This window comes from Suillus fuscotomentosus (assembly GCF_016647785.1).
Source record: "Suillus fuscotomentosus strain FC203 chromosome Unknown F5891scaffold_141, whole genome shotgun sequence".
Taxonomy (NCBI): domain Eukaryota; kingdom Fungi; phylum Basidiomycota; class Agaricomycetes; order Boletales; family Suillaceae; genus Suillus; species Suillus fuscotomentosus.
Genome location: NW_024539653.1, coordinates 19,605 through 35,950, shown reverse-complemented (window position 1 = coordinate 35,950; position 16,346 = coordinate 19,605). Strand labels below are relative to the sequence as shown.

At 47.1% G+C, this 16,346-nt stretch overlaps 7 protein-coding genes across 7 annotated transcripts; 4 read left to right on the top strand and 3 right to left on the bottom strand.

The window, feature by feature from the left end:
• Positions 1–858: 858 nt before the first annotated feature.
• On the bottom strand, positions 859–1,295 carry F5891DRAFT_987024 (uncharacterized protein; the record flags this gene model as incomplete). The annotated part of the gene is made up of 2 exons (XM_041377852.1): positions 859–1,140; positions 1,209–1,295. The coding sequence occupies 2 exons, from the start codon at positions 1,293–1,295 to the stop codon at positions 859–861; spliced, it is 369 nt and encodes a 122-aa protein (XP_041217799.1).
• Positions 1,296–1,641: 346 nt separating this feature from the next.
• On the bottom strand, positions 1,642–2,531 carry F5891DRAFT_1071606 (uncharacterized protein; the record flags this gene model as incomplete). Its single annotated transcript, XM_041363294.1, has 3 exons — positions 2,486–2,531; positions 2,387–2,437; positions 1,642–2,328 (listed from the first exon to the last, which is right to left on the bottom strand). The coding sequence occupies exon 3, from the start codon at positions 2,161–2,163 to the stop codon at positions 1,642–1,644; it is 522 nt and encodes a 173-aa protein (XP_041217798.1). The 5' UTR covers positions 2,164–2,328; positions 2,387–2,437; positions 2,486–2,531.
• Positions 2,143–3,420, bottom strand: F5891DRAFT_121485 (uncharacterized protein). Its single transcript, XM_041369290.1, has 7 exons — positions 3,181–3,420; positions 3,063–3,131; positions 2,930–3,013; positions 2,772–2,876; positions 2,486–2,719; positions 2,387–2,437; positions 2,143–2,328 (listed from the first exon to the last, which is right to left on the bottom strand). Exons 1-7 carry the CDS (start codon positions 3,259–3,261, stop codon positions 2,239–2,241), a joined length of 714 nt encoding a protein of 237 aa, XP_041217797.1. The 5' UTR covers positions 3,262–3,420; the 3' UTR covers positions 2,143–2,238.
• Positions 3,421–4,247: 827 nt separating this feature from the next.
• Positions 4,248–6,306, top strand: F5891DRAFT_1166669 (major facilitator superfamily domain-containing protein; the record flags this gene model as incomplete). Its single annotated transcript, XM_041365437.1, has 13 exons — positions 4,248–4,432; positions 4,479–4,505; positions 4,563–4,591; positions 4,644–4,692; positions 4,741–4,818; positions 4,871–4,955; positions 5,000–5,352; positions 5,404–5,500; positions 5,555–5,747; positions 5,798–5,855; positions 5,907–5,938; positions 6,069–6,136; positions 6,262–6,306. The coding sequence occupies exons 1-13, from the start codon at positions 4,257–4,259 to the stop codon at positions 6,304–6,306; spliced, it is 1,290 nt and encodes a 429-aa protein (XP_041217796.1). The 5' UTR covers positions 4,248–4,256.
• A 703-nt stretch (positions 6,307–7,009) lies between these two features.
• F5891DRAFT_987021 (uncharacterized protein) lies at positions 7,010–7,675 on the top strand (the record flags this gene model as incomplete). Its single annotated transcript, XM_041377851.1, has 2 exons — positions 7,010–7,414; positions 7,436–7,675. 2 exons carry the CDS (start codon positions 7,010–7,012, stop codon positions 7,673–7,675), a joined length of 645 nt encoding a protein of 214 aa, XP_041217795.1.
• An 882-nt stretch (positions 7,676–8,557) lies between these two features.
• Positions 8,558–11,418, top strand: F5891DRAFT_987020 (major facilitator superfamily domain-containing protein; the record flags this gene model as incomplete). Its single annotated transcript, XM_041377850.1, has 15 exons — positions 8,558–8,736; positions 8,791–8,817; positions 8,875–8,921; positions 9,034–9,130; positions 9,311–9,667; positions 9,721–9,817; positions 9,864–10,056; positions 10,121–10,178; positions 10,229–10,260; positions 10,295–10,336; positions 10,387–10,454; positions 10,523–10,595; positions 10,878–10,927; positions 10,949–11,159; positions 11,267–11,418. 15 exons carry the CDS (start codon positions 8,558–8,560, stop codon positions 11,416–11,418), a joined length of 1,683 nt encoding a protein of 560 aa, XP_041217794.1.
• A 2,238-nt stretch (positions 11,419–13,656) lies between these two features.
• On the top strand, positions 13,657–15,787 carry F5891DRAFT_1213533 (major facilitator superfamily domain-containing protein; the record flags this gene model as incomplete). The annotated part of the gene is made up of 14 exons (XM_041369252.1): positions 13,657–13,826; positions 13,884–13,910; positions 13,962–13,990; positions 14,043–14,091; positions 14,140–14,217; positions 14,270–14,354; positions 14,400–14,752; positions 14,806–14,902; positions 14,953–15,145; positions 15,205–15,262; positions 15,310–15,341; positions 15,399–15,416; positions 15,467–15,534; positions 15,589–15,787. The coding sequence occupies 14 exons, from the start codon at positions 13,657–13,659 to the stop codon at positions 15,700–15,702; spliced, it is 1,371 nt and encodes a 456-aa protein (XP_041217793.1). The 3' UTR covers positions 15,703–15,787.
• Positions 15,788–16,346: the final 559 nt, after the last annotated feature.

Sequence of the window (16,346 nt, the reverse complement as noted above, 5' to 3'; positions counted from 1 at the left end):
CTTGTATCTAAACGGTACAGGCGAGACGAGGTCGCCTTGAGACTAGCTCTCGTTTCTTGCCGAAGTTTTCTCAACTTTGCATTCGGATCCATGTTTGCATCCGCTATACTCCACGGCATGCAGGACAAATTTAGGCAAGCTGCATGGAGGCAGGTGACGAGCATTTCTATAACTGAATGATTTGTAGATGATTATTTATATTGAAAGCGGTGTCACCATCTTGGTCGCCGTTTGCGCGATGTTCATGCTTCCTGATGTCCCGCACGACACCAGGTGGTTCACCCCAGAGAAAAGCGCAATTCTTATATCTCGCCTTGTAGAAGATGGCTATGGTAAGGCTGACAAGCTTGGGAAGCAGACGACCATGAAAGGACTGCGGGATCCGATGTCTGATTGGGAGACGTGGTTGCGGTCATGTTCCAGGTAGTAGGGCAGTGTTTCTTGGCCTACTTCCCGACGCTGTGCGCGACACTGGGATATGACACGACTGTAACGCATCTCGTGGAGATCAGGTACTCCGACAAGAAGCAGAGGCGTTACAAATGCTTTATTGTCTCCAATGCACTTGGCGCCCTTGCATCCATCATGTCAATCTTTACGATGGACAAGGCTGCACACTATATTTCACTGTGAGTGGTATCGCCGGTCGTGAGTCGTCACTCTTGTGCTCAGAAACATACAGGTTCCTGATGCGGCTCGAGTTACCGCTGGATACTTGGTGCTCTTAGGTTGGATCAGCAGTACTTTCTTCAGAGAACCTGCGAAGCGCGCCGTTGCTATTACTCTGATGAACGTACTGGGGCAGACAGCCAATATTGTTGGATCGTCAGTGACATTGTCATCGATCTCTTGCTCTCGCTAACTATTCACAACTGCACTTGTCTCACCCATTGTGATATCCGTATCATCCGAGTAGTGGCTCTGTTGACTCGGTTGCGACTGGTCCATCGAGGTAGTTTGAGCCCTTTTTCGGCGTCCAATATGTCTCGTGTCTGTATTCTCGCGCGCTCGTTTGGCAAGTGTCTGTATTGGGGCTGCGCGACGAGAACTGGGAGGCGGGGAGGAGCCAGAAGCTGCACTTTGATCGTCTTGCTGTTCTGGAGGGAAGAGATCCTGGATAGTGTTGTCTATGATATGATCCTAGTCAGTATATGAGGCAAAACTGAAACTATCAAATACCATATGTATGGTGCTTCAGCAGCACGTACTCTCGCCCCCTCCTCCTCTGTACCAGCCTGCTGAAGGTGTTGATACCATGTCAACTTTGATACTGAGTGTGGTCTTCCCCAACCCATACTTCTCGCATACACACACGAATTTATTCGAAATCGGTAGTATTTATAATAGATTGGCCTAAGATTTAACAAATAACAGAAGTACTACGCATGTCTATGATACGAGACGTTGCACGTTGCGAGCGATACGTACGATCGATACGAGTGCGAATGTTGCGATGCGCAGTGCGTAATGTGTCGTTTCTGCGAGTATCGATTTCAACCGAAAGAAGCATAATTAGCGATAGCGGTGTTCCCGGTCCCGCAGAAGCTATGGCCGTATGTGGTAATTTTTTAATATTTAAGCATTAGAAACTTTTCGTTAGTTCGTTCGAACAGGGTTCCCTAAAATTTCATTGACTATTGATCAAAAAAAAAAAGCTGTGCCAAGTATCTGTCCCATCACAGAACGAAACACTGCCAGTGCTTGTTTGTACTCGTCGTCGTCATATTGATGACTTCTCATGATTTCTTGCAAAATGACCAGATACATATCGTACAACAGGTTCTTCTGCTTTCCAGCCCTGCGGTTGACGAGAGCATACAAGCGACGCATTTGGCATACGCCTGGAGGCGCGTCTTTGATGTGGTCGCAAGCAAGACGCGCCCACTCGAAAGATCCATCGGCTTTCGCAGCTAGACTTGTAAGCTCTTTGTCGCGAAAATCTGGTAGCCCCTTCAGCTCCTCAGATACGGACGTGTGGATGTCGCGCTCTGCCACTGCTGCTGGAATCTCGTCCATCGACAACCGTAGAATATGCTCAGCACCGTAAAATGCATCTTCGATATCATAAAGCGGGCGAGAGGTAACGAGAATCTGAAAGCTAGATGGAAGTTCTGTGATTTGGGGAAGTGAAGCAAGTATTCGCCAAGAAGAATCGCGCACCATATCCTCCTGGTCCTCGGGGCCTGCCTCTGGTTGGGAACCTTCGAGACATGCCTCATGTCAAGCCCTGGCTCACATTCACTGTATGGGGCAAGAAGTATGGTAAAACCTTCCCGTTTTTTCAAAATCATGCATTTCAACGTCGCGCTGTGCCTGCGCGATTATGATCTTCATGAAATTAGAACTTCTGAGGAGGAAACTGGACTCCAGGAGAAACCAAACATACCTTGGATGCAGCAGATAGCACGCCCAGCGCCATCTTTGCGTACGGATGTACCTATACAACTTGATGAGTTCCCTTTCAAACGACCGGAATGGCCCATACGTCTGTAATCTTCTCAAGGACAGCATCAATAATCTTGAGGGGTTGGAGATACATCGTCTCAAAATCATCTGCGGCAGTAAGATCCGCTGGGGCATTGTCGACGGCGGATGCCATAGCAGTCGCATGTTTCCCGAATGATCGCATGCTTTGTGCACCATCACATGCACCCTGAAGTTCGGCGTCAACTAATTTGGGATCAGGTCTCACTTCCTCGCCGGAAGAAGCAGCCTGAACCTGTGGTACCGCCAAAATTAGAGAAGAAAATCAGAGTATTTGATGGAAATACCTGTGGAGCAGGCTCTCCGGACAGCCCTTTATTCACGGAGTCACTGGGAATCTCAGATGTGGTTGGATGCTTGTTGTCGTTGGAAGGATCGAGATGCAACGTGTCCTGAGGGCCACTAAGAAAACCAAAGGACTGGAATAGCGAGTCCGAGCACTTACCTCTACTTGCTGACTCGATGAAGCCCCTTCATTTCTGACGTCGTGGACCGCAGTGGGGGGTTTGCATGTTCGCTTGGAGCGTTTCTGTACAATCTTAGCCGTATGCAGAACAACAGTATTCACGTCTACGCACAGGAAGCTTTTTGGTTAACCCATTCTTCAATTTCTGCAGGAACTGAGCAGATCCTCTACGAGGTTGGTCCTGGACGAATAATGCGTAAGGACGACGATGAATTCAAGAGACCACGTACCGAGCTTTCAGTAACATTTACCTGATTGGATCTAAGAGTTCCTGAAGAAGGATCGATATCTGGCCTATGATATTCAGTCATGACGAGTGGTTGTAGATTTAGATGGTTATGAAAGAAACGGCGGGGTACACTGAGAAGTGGTGTGAGAAGGGAATGGGCGTCCCACTCTTTGGCGGAACTCCAAACAACGTTCGAAGCATGATGGCCAGCACGCTGACTTCAAGGGCTATGCATTCAGCCACACAATTTCCATCGGTTCCGGCGGAGCGAGCCCATAGCTGTAGCAGACACAGCTCAGGGACAGACGAAGTCAACTACAGTCGACTCCCTCCTAACGCATACCAGGTATAACCCATACTCCCTCATAGGACATACATTTTTGGATTTCCAAAGTTAGGTTTCAGGGCTTTTGCTCTCTTGAATACCCCATACTCCCTAATAGGCCATACATCTGGGGCTATCCCAAGAGGTATGCGGAGGGAGTCGACTGTATATATATTAGGTATACCTGTAGAAGACCCAGCTACCGAGGTTGTCAGTTACATAATAGGTGGTATATACGAGAATGATACTAACCTCAGCGACAGAGGACCTACGGCAAATAGGAATGGTGGTGAATTCATCCAACTTGATCTGGAAGTCGAATGTAGAACATATAGGAATATTTGGCGCGTCAGTGGCCGCGTCTGACTGCCGCGTCACATGCGCGTCATGCGGCGTCACAGCTATGTCACAACCACGGCAGGCGCGCGTCGAAACTTGAATATGTACTAGCTATGTTTTAACAGGGTTAAGTATAGCAGTCGTATGCACCACACACACCACCTACTAAGTTACGTCGAACCACCTTCACAGACACGTCTGTTACTTCCGGATGTCCATGAACGTCAGCGCGTCAGCTCTCACTAGCACTCGCCATTGCAAGATCGTGTTCGCCATGGACTACGCAAATTCTATGTTGACGTTGCAGCATCAGTTGTCCGACTCGGCGGACATAGAATCGCGGTGGTCAGGTGTGTGTATATATATACCCAAGTACTAGTACTTACTGTCATTGTCAGTTCTCCCAGCCCAGCATGGCAGCTGACTCCGAACTTCGAATGATTCATGCAGAAGGGGCTTCTCTGCAAGAGGACAAAGAGGACCCAGAGATATTGGAAGCATGTCGAGTCTCCAAGCATTGGGACCCTCCCTCAAGCCCGCACGAGTTTTCCGAAGGTGGTTCGGCAGGTTGGGCCACCGCTTTTGGAGCGTAAGAAGGCAAAATATTTGAGCTGGCTCCTACTCAGTCCACACAGGTTTCTGGTACAGTTTTGCGGATTCGGGTGAGTCTGTTGCAGGTGTTGGCAGGAAATGGCTCTGTGACTGACTTGATTTAATAGTTATATCACTTCGTTTGGTGTCTATCAAGGTATTGCTGCAAACGAAAGCGAGCATGGACCATTTGACATATTGCCCTCCAGACTTTTATACCCAGCATTACCTGACAAATGAGACTTCGTCTGCTATATCGTGAGTTTCTATTTACGTTTTCATGGCAGATATCCTCAAGACTTGTAGATGGATCGGGAGCGCTAGCGCTTCTTTACTCATGCTCGTGGGCCTCGTGTCAGGTTCACTGCACGACCGAGGGTATTTGTGAGTGTAGATCTATTGGAAGTTCTCGACGATACTCAGCAAGCTGCGCGAGTTACCATCTCATAATTGCCGGATCGTTTCTGGAGTGTTTATCTCTGTTCATGTTATCTTTGTCGAAACCGGATCAGTACTACCAGGTAATGTTCCCCAATTTTTAAATCTCGGTTTCTGACTCAGTCAGATATTTCTCTCTCAAGGATTAGGGTTGGGTATCGCGACGGGGCTCTTGTATATTCCTAGCGTGGCTGTTAGCTCGCATCACTTCCGACAGAGGCGCACACTGGTCATGACGTTCGTCGTTACAGGCTCATCGCTAGGTGCTATCATCCATCCGATCGTGCTCAATAACCTCCTCAACGGCCCTCTTGGTTTTTCCAACGGCGTCCGTATAAGCGCAGGGTTGATCAGCTTATTTCTCTTAACTGCGTGTTTGTGCATGCGAACTCGCCTTGATCCGCCGGCGATACCGGTGAACTATATCGTGGCGGCTAGAAAATGTATCCACGATGTACCGTTCATGCTCCTGATAATAGGGTGAGACCTGCAACGTACATTCTTGACTTTCTTCAAATAACCATCCTGCAGAGGCTTTCTTTTCCAGATCGGGTTCTACTACCCGTTATTCTTCTTTCAACTAGACTCTATCCAGCACGGTATCAGTGTTCATTTTTCGTTTTACTCTGTGAGTTCCAGCGATACACGAGTCATCCGCGGCGTCTGCTGACAGAGTCTCTAGTTAGTGATATTAAATGGATCCAATTGCTTAGGGCGATTCACGTCAGGGTTTATTGCGAGGTTCACGGGGGTTGTGAATTTAGCCACAGTGGCGGCAATTTTGTGCAGTGTGCTCATTTTTGGCATGATTGGGCTGAGTAGCTTGGCAAGCGTCGTTGTGCTTGGCGTGATTTATGGCTATCTTTCAGGGATGAGTAAGTAAAATTTTCAGCTATCATTAACATGGGTTCATCGCTGCATGTAGACGTTGCGATGTCGACTCCACTCATGGCTACTTTAACGCCCGACGTCTCTGAGCTTGGGCAAGTGATCATTTATGTTTGAACGTACGAGCCATCTGACCTGGATCATAGTGCACGGATGGGCATCTGTTTCTTCACTGCTGGTGAATATTATTATCATTACTATTGCTTCCATGTTATTCAAACTTGTCGCGATCACTGATAGGAATCGGAGGTTTGATTGGTGGGTGCAATGGTGTCGGTTCTAGCTTCAAATGATAATTCTTTGTCCAGGAACACCCATATCTGGCGCTCTGCCAACATCTAATTATACCTGGTGGATACCCGGTCTGTTCTCCGGGGTGAGTCGACCGTTATTATCATTTTATCCAGAGTTCGCGCTGAGTGCAATTAAATCGACTACATAACAGATCGTTTCACTGGCTGGTGCCATGACATTTATCATAGTGCGATATATGTTTCTCAGAAGGCGCGCGTCCTAGGTAGGTCTTCATCCGGCTTCCGGAGATGAAGACTTATCTCTCTTCTCGCACTTGGCCAACAACACTGGGACTGGCAGCAGGTCGTTTCGTCGCAGGATATTTCTCTCGGGACGATAAAGAGGCGTGTTGTGCAATTTCTTCCGATCGGATTCCGATACGCGAGAAGAGGGAGCCTGAAGTGACTTGCCGGATATGGTTTTTGGCTGTGATGGATGGTCTCTTCGATCTGGTATGAAGTTTCACACTCGCATCAACTTTCTTCAGTTGTAGATCCCGGATTGGTATGAAATATTCTAGAAGCTTTTCTTGCTTATTGACACTAGATATGCGCTGGAACACCACCATCACAATGGTATAACATAGCCTGACCAAAATGACATCGCATTTTCCAGTACTCGGATCCCTAAAGGAATGATGCGCAATCCCCTCAGCAAGTCTGATCCCTAGAGACGTTTACGATTCAGTACGTCACGTAGATCTTTTTAAGTGAAATGTTGGCATTCTATGGCACATAAAATTACAATACTGATGCATCATGCATGTACGTCGTTTACTATCAAAGGTCGTGTCCTACATTTCGCGTGCTTTCCTCCCACATTACTCTTCCCTAACCTTCGTGCATTGAAATCCGCGTGTCCGATCCGCCGGAGTTTAGTTCAGCCTTCTTTCACGCTTTAACAGTTCTTTCCCTGAATCAGAAGGGTTGGTGCTCTTCCCACAGAAGCCGATGGCATGCACCAACTGTCGATATCGCCGGGTCAATGTACTGCAGCTTTTACAGTACCTCCGAGCCTCGGAAACCCCGATGCTTTGCGTGCTGCACCGGCACTCGCAATCGACGGTAACCATTTGAAGTTGGTCGCTGAGAGCGTGCAAGATGCATGGACTTCCCACACAGATCCCAATGTCCATAGATATCGCATGCATGGCTATGACCGCCCGTATGAGTTTAGCTTAGGAGTGAACTGGCTGAAAAGATGTAAACGTTTACTTACTCACATGTCTGGATGGAAAGTCACTACAGCGAGTAAATCCCGTGCAGGACAGAAAGCGAACTTGAAGTCCGCCGAGAGTCCATCGCTGACTGAGCGAGTCTGGGCGTATAAATCAACAGAACTAGACACAAATGCCATTCAAGTTCGTGCAAAATAGATGTAGTCCGAGTCCCTCCTAGCCGAACTAAACATCCCACTGGACCACAATGCCGTCGAAATTCGAAATATTGTTGAAGGCAGCGTGTGCTTGCTGGGATTCAACATGTCGCCAGGCAGCGTTGCGCTGTCCAAGTCATTTGTGATGTGTTGGTACGGTCGTTTGGGAGAATGGGAAATTACTGAGGTCGATGATGCATTGCGACCCAAGTATCTCCGAAGGTGTCGACCATTACTTTCTGAATGAGCGCTCGTATGTCTGGTGTGAGGCACTTAGCAAAATGAGATGAATACGACGAGTCAAAAATACAAACAGAAGCAAAACACCGGACTTCGAAGTCTTAGCTGAATGTTGGACGTTGAGTCCTACTAGTACATTTCTCAACTTCACACCACCATGCCCAGTACACCAACACATAGTTCCCTTGACCTGATACTGATAATTAGTACTCCAGCTTGAAAGCAATTACAAATTTTGGATGTTCGCATCCGCAACACGGCCAATGGCACTGTAATTCCTCCCAGTGGCCCTCAGCCGCATGGGAGTACCGGCAGCCTGCTTCCGACTCGTTTCGATAATCATTGAAGTGAGAGGATCCTTGTTAAAACGATAGTCAGTATTCGAAGATCCTCGGACTTCCGCTCGTATGTAATACTAAATGCTAGTGTCTATATGGCTTGTCTGATCTGAATCTGTAAATACTGCAGAAAACCAACAAGAGGATTGAAGCGATCATATGCACAACATAACATACCACTAAGCCACGCCCGTCGCCCGCGGTATGGCTCCAACTCCAACTCCAACTCCAAAATACCAATACCTCGAACCACCTTCACGGACACATGTGTCTGTTCCTTCCAGATGTTAGCTCCCACTCATCACCGCAGGATCAGGGTTGCTTTCGCACATGGGCTATGCTTCACCTTGGCCGCCCTTGGAATCAGCTAACTGTTCTTCTTTTTTTCCAGAGTTGACCATCGGTTTGGTCCGAAAGAATGTCCGTTTGCAAATTCGTCCATATTGCCACATCAGTCGGCCGACTTGACGGACATAGAATCACGATCAGGTGTGTGCATATAAATACCCAAGTTTTGTACTTACTGTGATTGTCAGTTCTCCCAGCCCAGGATGGCAGCCGAATCTGAACATCGAACGGTTCATACTACAGAAGGGGTTGTCCCTCAAGAGAACAAGGAGTGCTCAGAGACATTGGAAGTATGTCATATTTCCAATAATTGGGACCTTCCCTCAAGCCTGCACGAGTTTTCCGAAGGTGGTTTAGCAGGTTGGGCAACTGCTTTTGGATCGTAAGAAGACTCATACTCTTGGACAGGGACCTGGTTCTAACTTGATCTACCTAGTTTTCTCGTGCAGTTTTGTGCGTTTGGGTGAGTCTCATGCAGGTGTTGGCGGGAAATTGCTCTGTGACTGACTCAACTTAATAGGTATATTACTTCGTTTGGTGTTTATCAAGGTATTGCTGCAGACGAACGTGAGCATGGACCATTCAACATATTGCCCTCCAGACTTTTATACTCAACATTACCTAACAAATGAGACGTCGTCTGCTATATCGTGAGTTTATATTTGCTTTTTCATGGCAGATATCCTCAAGACTTGTAGATGGATCGGGAGCACGACTGCGTTTTTACTCATGACCGTGAGCCTCGTGTCAGGTTCACTGCATGACCGAGGATACTTGTGAGTGTAGATATGTTGGAAGTTCTCGACGATACTCAGCGAGCTTCATTAGTTACCATCTCATAATTGCCGGATCGTTCCTGCACAGTTTATCTCTGTTCATGTTGTCTATGTCGAAACCCAATCACTACTACCAAGTAACGTCACCTGGCTTTATAGTCTTGTTTTTTCTTGACTCAGAAAGATCTTTCTTTCTCAAGGCTTAGGCTTGGGTATTGCGTCGGGGCTTGTGTATATTCCTACCATGGCTGTCATCTCCCATCACTTCCGACGGAGACGCACACTGGTTATGACGTTCGTCGCTACGGGTTCACCGCTGGGTGCTATCATCCATCCGATCATGCTCAATAACCTCCTCAACGGTCCTCTTGGTTTTGCTAATGGCGTCCGTGTAAGCGCAGGGTTTACCAGCTTATTTCTCTTGACTGCATGTCTATCCATGCGAACTCGCCTTGATCCGCCGGCGACACCAGTGAACTATATTGCGGTAGCTAGAAAATGCATTTATGATGTACCGTTCATGCTCCTGATAGCAGGGTGAGACCTGCTGCGTACCTTCTCTCGAATTCCTTCAACTAGCCATCCTGTAGGACCTTTCTTCTCCAAACGGGCTTCTACTATCCGTTATTCTTCTTCCAGCTCGACTCCATCAAGCACGGTATCAGCGTTAAATTTTCGTTTTACTCTGTGGGTTCCACTACGCAGGTCATGCATCTACTTACAAAATCTCTAGTTAGTGATTTTAAATGGGTCCAATTGCTTGGGACGATTCACGTCAGGGTTGATTGCGTCATTCACGGGGGTTCTGAATTTAACCATAGTGGCGTCAACCTCGTGCGGTGTGCTCATTTTGGGCATGATTGGGCTGAGTAACTTGGCCAGCGTCGTTGTGCTTGGCATGCTTTATGGTTATTTTTCAGGGCTGAGTAAGTCAAATTTTTCAGCTATCATCGGTATGGAAGTTGCAGATGAGTTTATCGTTACATGTAGACGTTGCGATGGCGCCTCCACTCGTAGCTACTCTAACGCCCGACCTCTCTGAGCTTGGGTAAGTGATCATTACGTTTGAACGTACAAACCATCTCACATGGATCATAGCGCACGGATGGGCATCTGTCTCTTTGCTGCTGGTGAATATTATCATTACTATTACTTCCATGTTAGTCAAACTTGTCGCGATCACTATAGGATTCGGAGGTTTGATCGGTGAGTCCAATGGTATCGGTTCTTTCTTCGGATTCTGATTCTTTATCCAGGAGCACCTATATCTGGCGCCCTGCTAACATCTAATTATACCTGGTGGATACCCGGTCTGTTCTCCGGGGTGAGTCGACCGTTATTATCATTTGCTCTAGAGTTCACGTTGAGTAAATTAAATCAATTACATGACAGACTGTTTCACTGGCTGCCGCCATAATGTTTATCGTCATGCGATATGTGTTTCTCAAAAGGCAGCGCGTCCTAGGTAAGTCTTGATCCGGTTCATGGCTACCAGATCGAAGACTTAATTCTCTTGTAGTCGGCCAACGACACTGGGTGTAATAGGTCCTTTTCACTAGATACGTTACAGTATGCATTCTTCAAATATATTCTGTGTCGCTGGATTGCCATCGGGATGATAAAAAACCAGGTCTTGCAACTTCTTTCCATCGGATTCCGATACGCGAGAAGAGGAGGAACCTGAAGTGATTTGCCGGACGTGGTTTTTTTGTAGCTCTGATCGACAGTCTCTTCAATCTAGTATAAGATTCCCCTATGCAGGACTTCAACAATGAGGCAAAAATATGTGCGCCCAGAGTAAGCTGCAGCGCAAATTAGATGGGGAATGGACATCCCGATTTCAATGTCATGTCTATTGAAGATAACAGCAGGCCGTTCCTTTGCAGAGTCTCAAGGTCACCATTGATGGCGAACGCAGACTCCAAGCGCAAGCGCAAAAGCAAAAGTAAAGCAGGTTCTCGATTTAACTTTGTAGCTATACTTGTTGATATGGCAAAAGTTCAAAAAGTGTGTCGTATATCGTTTCGAAGTAAGCCTTGCACGTCAAAGACGATCGATCAAAACATGAAAACAAAGAACGCTCACGACTCAAAGCACAAACGATCTAAATATATATATCTCACTCCAATTTCACAGCAACAGTCCAATCATCCACCGTGCGCACCGCAGGACCTTTAACGACCGATATCCCCACCTCCGAGGTAAATTCCCACTCAAGCTCCCTCGTACCATCCAAAACAACACTCGAAAGGCTTCCTATCAAGTGCGGGATAAACGCTGACGGCTAGCATTTTGTATTCGCGAATACTAGATAAGCAAGCCACTCTAGCATCGAAAAAAAAAAACACCTAGTTCATATCATGCCAAATACTAACATTATCAGTGCTCTCCATCCAACTCCACCGTGACTGATCATCGATAGTCCTCGTCTTGAAGTGCGAGATCCCAAAGTCCCAAGAAGCAGGGTGGAAAAAGTGAACCCATGAGCTGGAGCTGGTCGCCCTTGCCGCTCTTGGGTTGAACGAGGACTCCAAGTTCGGATGCGCGCTTAGATACTAGGTAGTCGTTTGAGCGTTGTAAGTGGGGGTCCACGATGGTTACCACCTGGGAGGTATATACATGAGCGCAAGACAACAAAGAATAAAATAAAGAACGAAATAAAACAAAACAGACCATCCGCTCAACATCCTCCGTACACTCAATATCCAAACAAACAGCATCCACCAGAAAACCCTCCTCGTCGAACCTATGCTGTACACTACGCACGTCGTCTGAACTGACATAGTTCTAGCGGCACTCGAACCACTTCTATCATAGACGCGGGCATATCAGGTATGGAATGATAGTCTTCGGGAAAGAAAAACCATGTGGAGTCATCGCTGATCACGGTGATGTCATCAGAACGCCAATATCAATGGCGTGCATGAACCTTGCATGAACCACTAGAGGAGAATTAGGACTTTACTTACGCCACAGGACATGAGGACCGGAAGTCCGGAGGTAACCGGATCAATCCGAGGGTGATTTCTGTTCGACCGTAAAGCCCTTTTCCATCGCTCGACGCTAACGCAGTGAGAGTCGGGGATCGTATGTAAGGGCGCCAGCCAACTCGGGTAATCTTTGTGCCCTCAGATGCCCCACAAACTTGTCTCAATAGTTTCCTATGTCTTATGCAGCATGCTGACTCTTGCTCTGGTTCTCTGGTGTCCCAACCGTCTCTGTGACCAGCCTAGTCCCGCTTTCTCAGTGCGTCACAGTAAGCGTTGACCACAACTTTCGAGTACAATGCTTTATGGCAGCATGTCTATGGCGGGTGTAATGGTGAGCACAATGAGATGGATATGTTGTTCACTTACCTTTCACACCTGCGTTAGGTTGTACGTGTCTAGAAGCCGTACTCCATATGTACCACCACGCACAAACCGTGCATCAACTCGCTCCCGTGGCCTGGCGACAGTCACTCCAGCCAGAAAACAGGTTATTTTCCCATCCACAACCAACGGCACTGTATCTCCTCCGCCTTGGCTCAAAACACGTTTCTCCTGGCCAAATGATGCGACTGCGGAGAAGATCTCGGAATCTGCGCTTTTGCATGTCTTCGTCGTATCATGATGTATACATGCTTGCTGCCTCCATCAGAGCTGCACAGGAGCACGGCCTCCGAGTCCTATACGATAATTGTTGAAGTGCAAGGATTTTCGAACAACGTCACTTTAAATATCTTTGGCACAAATTTTTCTCAGTGTTTCAAATGTGTCAATTGAGAGATTACACCATTGCACTGATTGTGTTGTGCCGAGATCATAGAATGCGTGCTCTATGCCCTATAATCGAGAGCATCGTCAGGGCAAAGACCTTGAGTAGATGATTTTTGGAATTGCTTGGAACAATGACGCGAGCGGGCGTTCTCCAGCATACCACACCACCTGACGTGAGTTGATTTTTATGTTCTATGGAATTCAAAATTAAATGTGTTATCAGACCCACATGACATCTCCGCGAGTCTTGAATACGTTGGAATTCTGCCAGACTGATATCTTCAAGCTTTAGAAGCTTCAAGACTCACCTGTTCTTGAGCTCAGCTTTTCACGTACCATACTATGCTTCCGCAGAGATAATCAATGTATGTAACACGTCACCCTCCTTCGCATAGGGAGTTCAAGCTGCCTACGAAAAACTGACAGCAACGCACAGATTTGTATTTCGAAATTTGGGCTTACGCAACAGTTACCAAACGAGCTCAAAGTTTGCGTGAGTTCTGCCATAGACCAAGCACAACTTGAACAGTTTTTCCAGACCGGTTCCGGGTTCTGCCAACAACCTTAGTCTTGCTGTATCCTTGTTTCAAGAGTCGACTAGGCCCGAAGAAATGTCTATTTGCAGATTCTAATCATATAAACCCCGTCAAAGTCGATATCTTGACGTTACCACCGCGTCAGTTGTCCGACTTGACGGTCATATGGTCATGTGCATACAAATACCCAAGATACTGTACTTATTGTTATTGTCAGTTCTCCCAGCCCTGGATGGCAGCCGAATCTGAATCTCGAACAGTTCATACAAAAGAGACAAGCCTCCAAGAGGAAAAAGGGTGCCCAGTGACATCGGACGTATGTCAAGTCACCAAAGATTGGCCCTCAAACCCTCATGAGTTTGTCGAAGGGGGTCTGACAGGTTGGGCCACTGCTTTTGGAGCGTAAGAAGACTCATACTCTTTTGGACGCGAGGCTTGGTTCTAACTTGACCTACTTAGCTTTCTTGTGCAGTTTTGCGGGGTGGGGTGAGTTCGGTGCTGGGAGGGAATAGCTCTGTAACTAACTCGAGTTGACAGGTATGCTGCTTCATTTGGTGTCTATCAAGGTATTGTTGCAGACTAAAGCGAACATGGGACATTTAACGCATTGCCCTCCAGACTTTTATACTCAACACTACCTAACAAATGAGACATCGTCTGCTATATCGTGAGTTTCTACTTGCATTTTCATAGCGGAAACCTTCAAGACTTGTAGATGGATCGGGAGCACGAGCGCTTTTTTACTCCTGACCGTTGGCCTCGTGTCAGGTTCGCTACATGACCGAGGATATTTGTGAGTATAGATTTGTTGGGGGTTCTCCATAACACTCAGCAAGCTTCGCTAGTTACCATCTCATGATTACCGGATCACTTCTGCAGAGTTTATCTCTGTTCTTGTTGTCTTTTTCAAAGCCTAATCAATACTACCAGGTAACTTCCTCAATTTCAAAATCTCATTTTTTGACGCAGTTCTAGATATTCTTCTCGCAAGGCTTAGGTTTGGGTATCGCATTTGGGCTCACATACATCCCTAGCATGGCTATTATTTCCCATCACTTCCGACGCAGGCGCACACTGGTTATGACATTTATAGCTATAGGCACATCGCTAGGTGCTATCATCCATCCGATCGTGCTAAATAACCTCCTCAACGGCCCTCTGAGTTTCGCCAATGGCGTCCGTGTAAGCGCAGGGTTGGTCAGCTTGTTTCTCTTAACTGCATGTCTATGCATGCGAACTCGCCTTGATCCGCCGGCGACACCGGTGAATTATATCGTGGCGTCTAGAAAATGTATTCATGATCTACCATTTGTACTCATGATGACAGCGTGAGACCTGCTACGCACATTCTCTCTGATTCCTCCAAATAACCATCCCGCAGGGGCTTTATTTTCCAGATCAGCTTCTACTACCCATTATTCTTCTTTCAACTGGACTCCATCAAGCACGGTATCAGCATCAATTTTTCGTTTTACTCTGTGGGTTTTTAGCACTACGCAAGTCATTCGCGTTCTGACAGAATTTCTAGTTAGTGATCTTAAATGGGTCCAGTTGCTTAGGGCGATTTACATCAGGGTTCATTGCGGCATTCACGGGAGTCCCGGACTTGATGATAATGTCGTCATTCTCATGTGGTGTGCTCATTTTTGGCATGATTGGGTTGAGTAGCTTGGCCAGCGTCGTTGTGCTCGGCGTGGTGTATGGCTATGTTTCTGGGGTGTGTAAGTAATTTTTCCCCATACGATGCCCAAGTTTCAAATAAGTTCATCATTTCACGCAGGCAATGCGATGGGGCCTCCACTTATGGCTCTTTTGACGCCTGACCTCTCTGAGCTTGGGTGAGTGACCATTTGAAATGGGAGGTACAAACTAATCCGGATTGTAGTGCACGCATGGGCATTTGTTTATTCGCTCTTGGTGGGTATCATAATTACTTCGATGGTGTTCTAACTTGTTGTGCGATCGCCTGTGCAGGAGTCGCAAGTTTGATAGGTGGGTTCAGTGGTGTCGTTTTTTGCTTCATATGCTAACCCGTTATCCAGGAACACCCATATGCGGCGCTCTGCTAACAGCCAGTTATATCTGGTGGATACCGGCTGTGTTCTCTGGGGTGAGTCGCTGCTATTTTCTCCAGAATTCACGTCAGCTCTCGACTACATAACAGATCGTTTCACTTGCTGGTAGCATGGTGTTCACTATCATGCGATACAAGTTTCTAAGAAAGCAGCGCGTGGATGTATTACCATTAGATACTCAGGCTGTTGAAGTTGAGCCATGAGTGAAGCTGTTATTACATCTGTGTTGCCTGCGTTATTGTTGTTCCAATCGTTAAATGATTCGATGAGTATACGGATACTGGCAAGTCGTGGTCCTAAAAACCGTAAGGCTAGTTCGTCCAAGCTTTCGCCTCGAGATTAAACAGTGCCGCTCTGCTGACAATAGGCCGCCATATACCCTCCGTAACAGAACTCATCAACCCATACATTACAAGTTTTAAGTGGGGTCCACGATGGTCACCACCTAGAAGGCATATACGTGAGTGCGAGATTCATAACAAAAAGAAATAACGAAACAACACAAGACAGGCCTTCCGCTCAACAGCCTCCACATCTCTCGTCATCTTCACCAGGAAACCTTCCTTGTCAAACCTATTCTACACACTACATGCGTCGTTTTGGACCTCCTCCATCGCTAACGCAGTGTGTCGGGGATGGTATGTAAGGGCGCCGAGGGCATGTAGGAAATATTTTGGCCGGTCTGTGTTAAGTCTGCGCAGACTCCGCCCCAAAGTCTGAGGGACATGTCTGGGTGTGTTTTGTCGGGCGTAGCTATTTTGACGCGATCCTGCCGCGCCTGCCGCGGCCGTGACGCGGCACTGACGAGCCTTGACGCGCCATTATATTCGACTTCCAGATCAAGTTG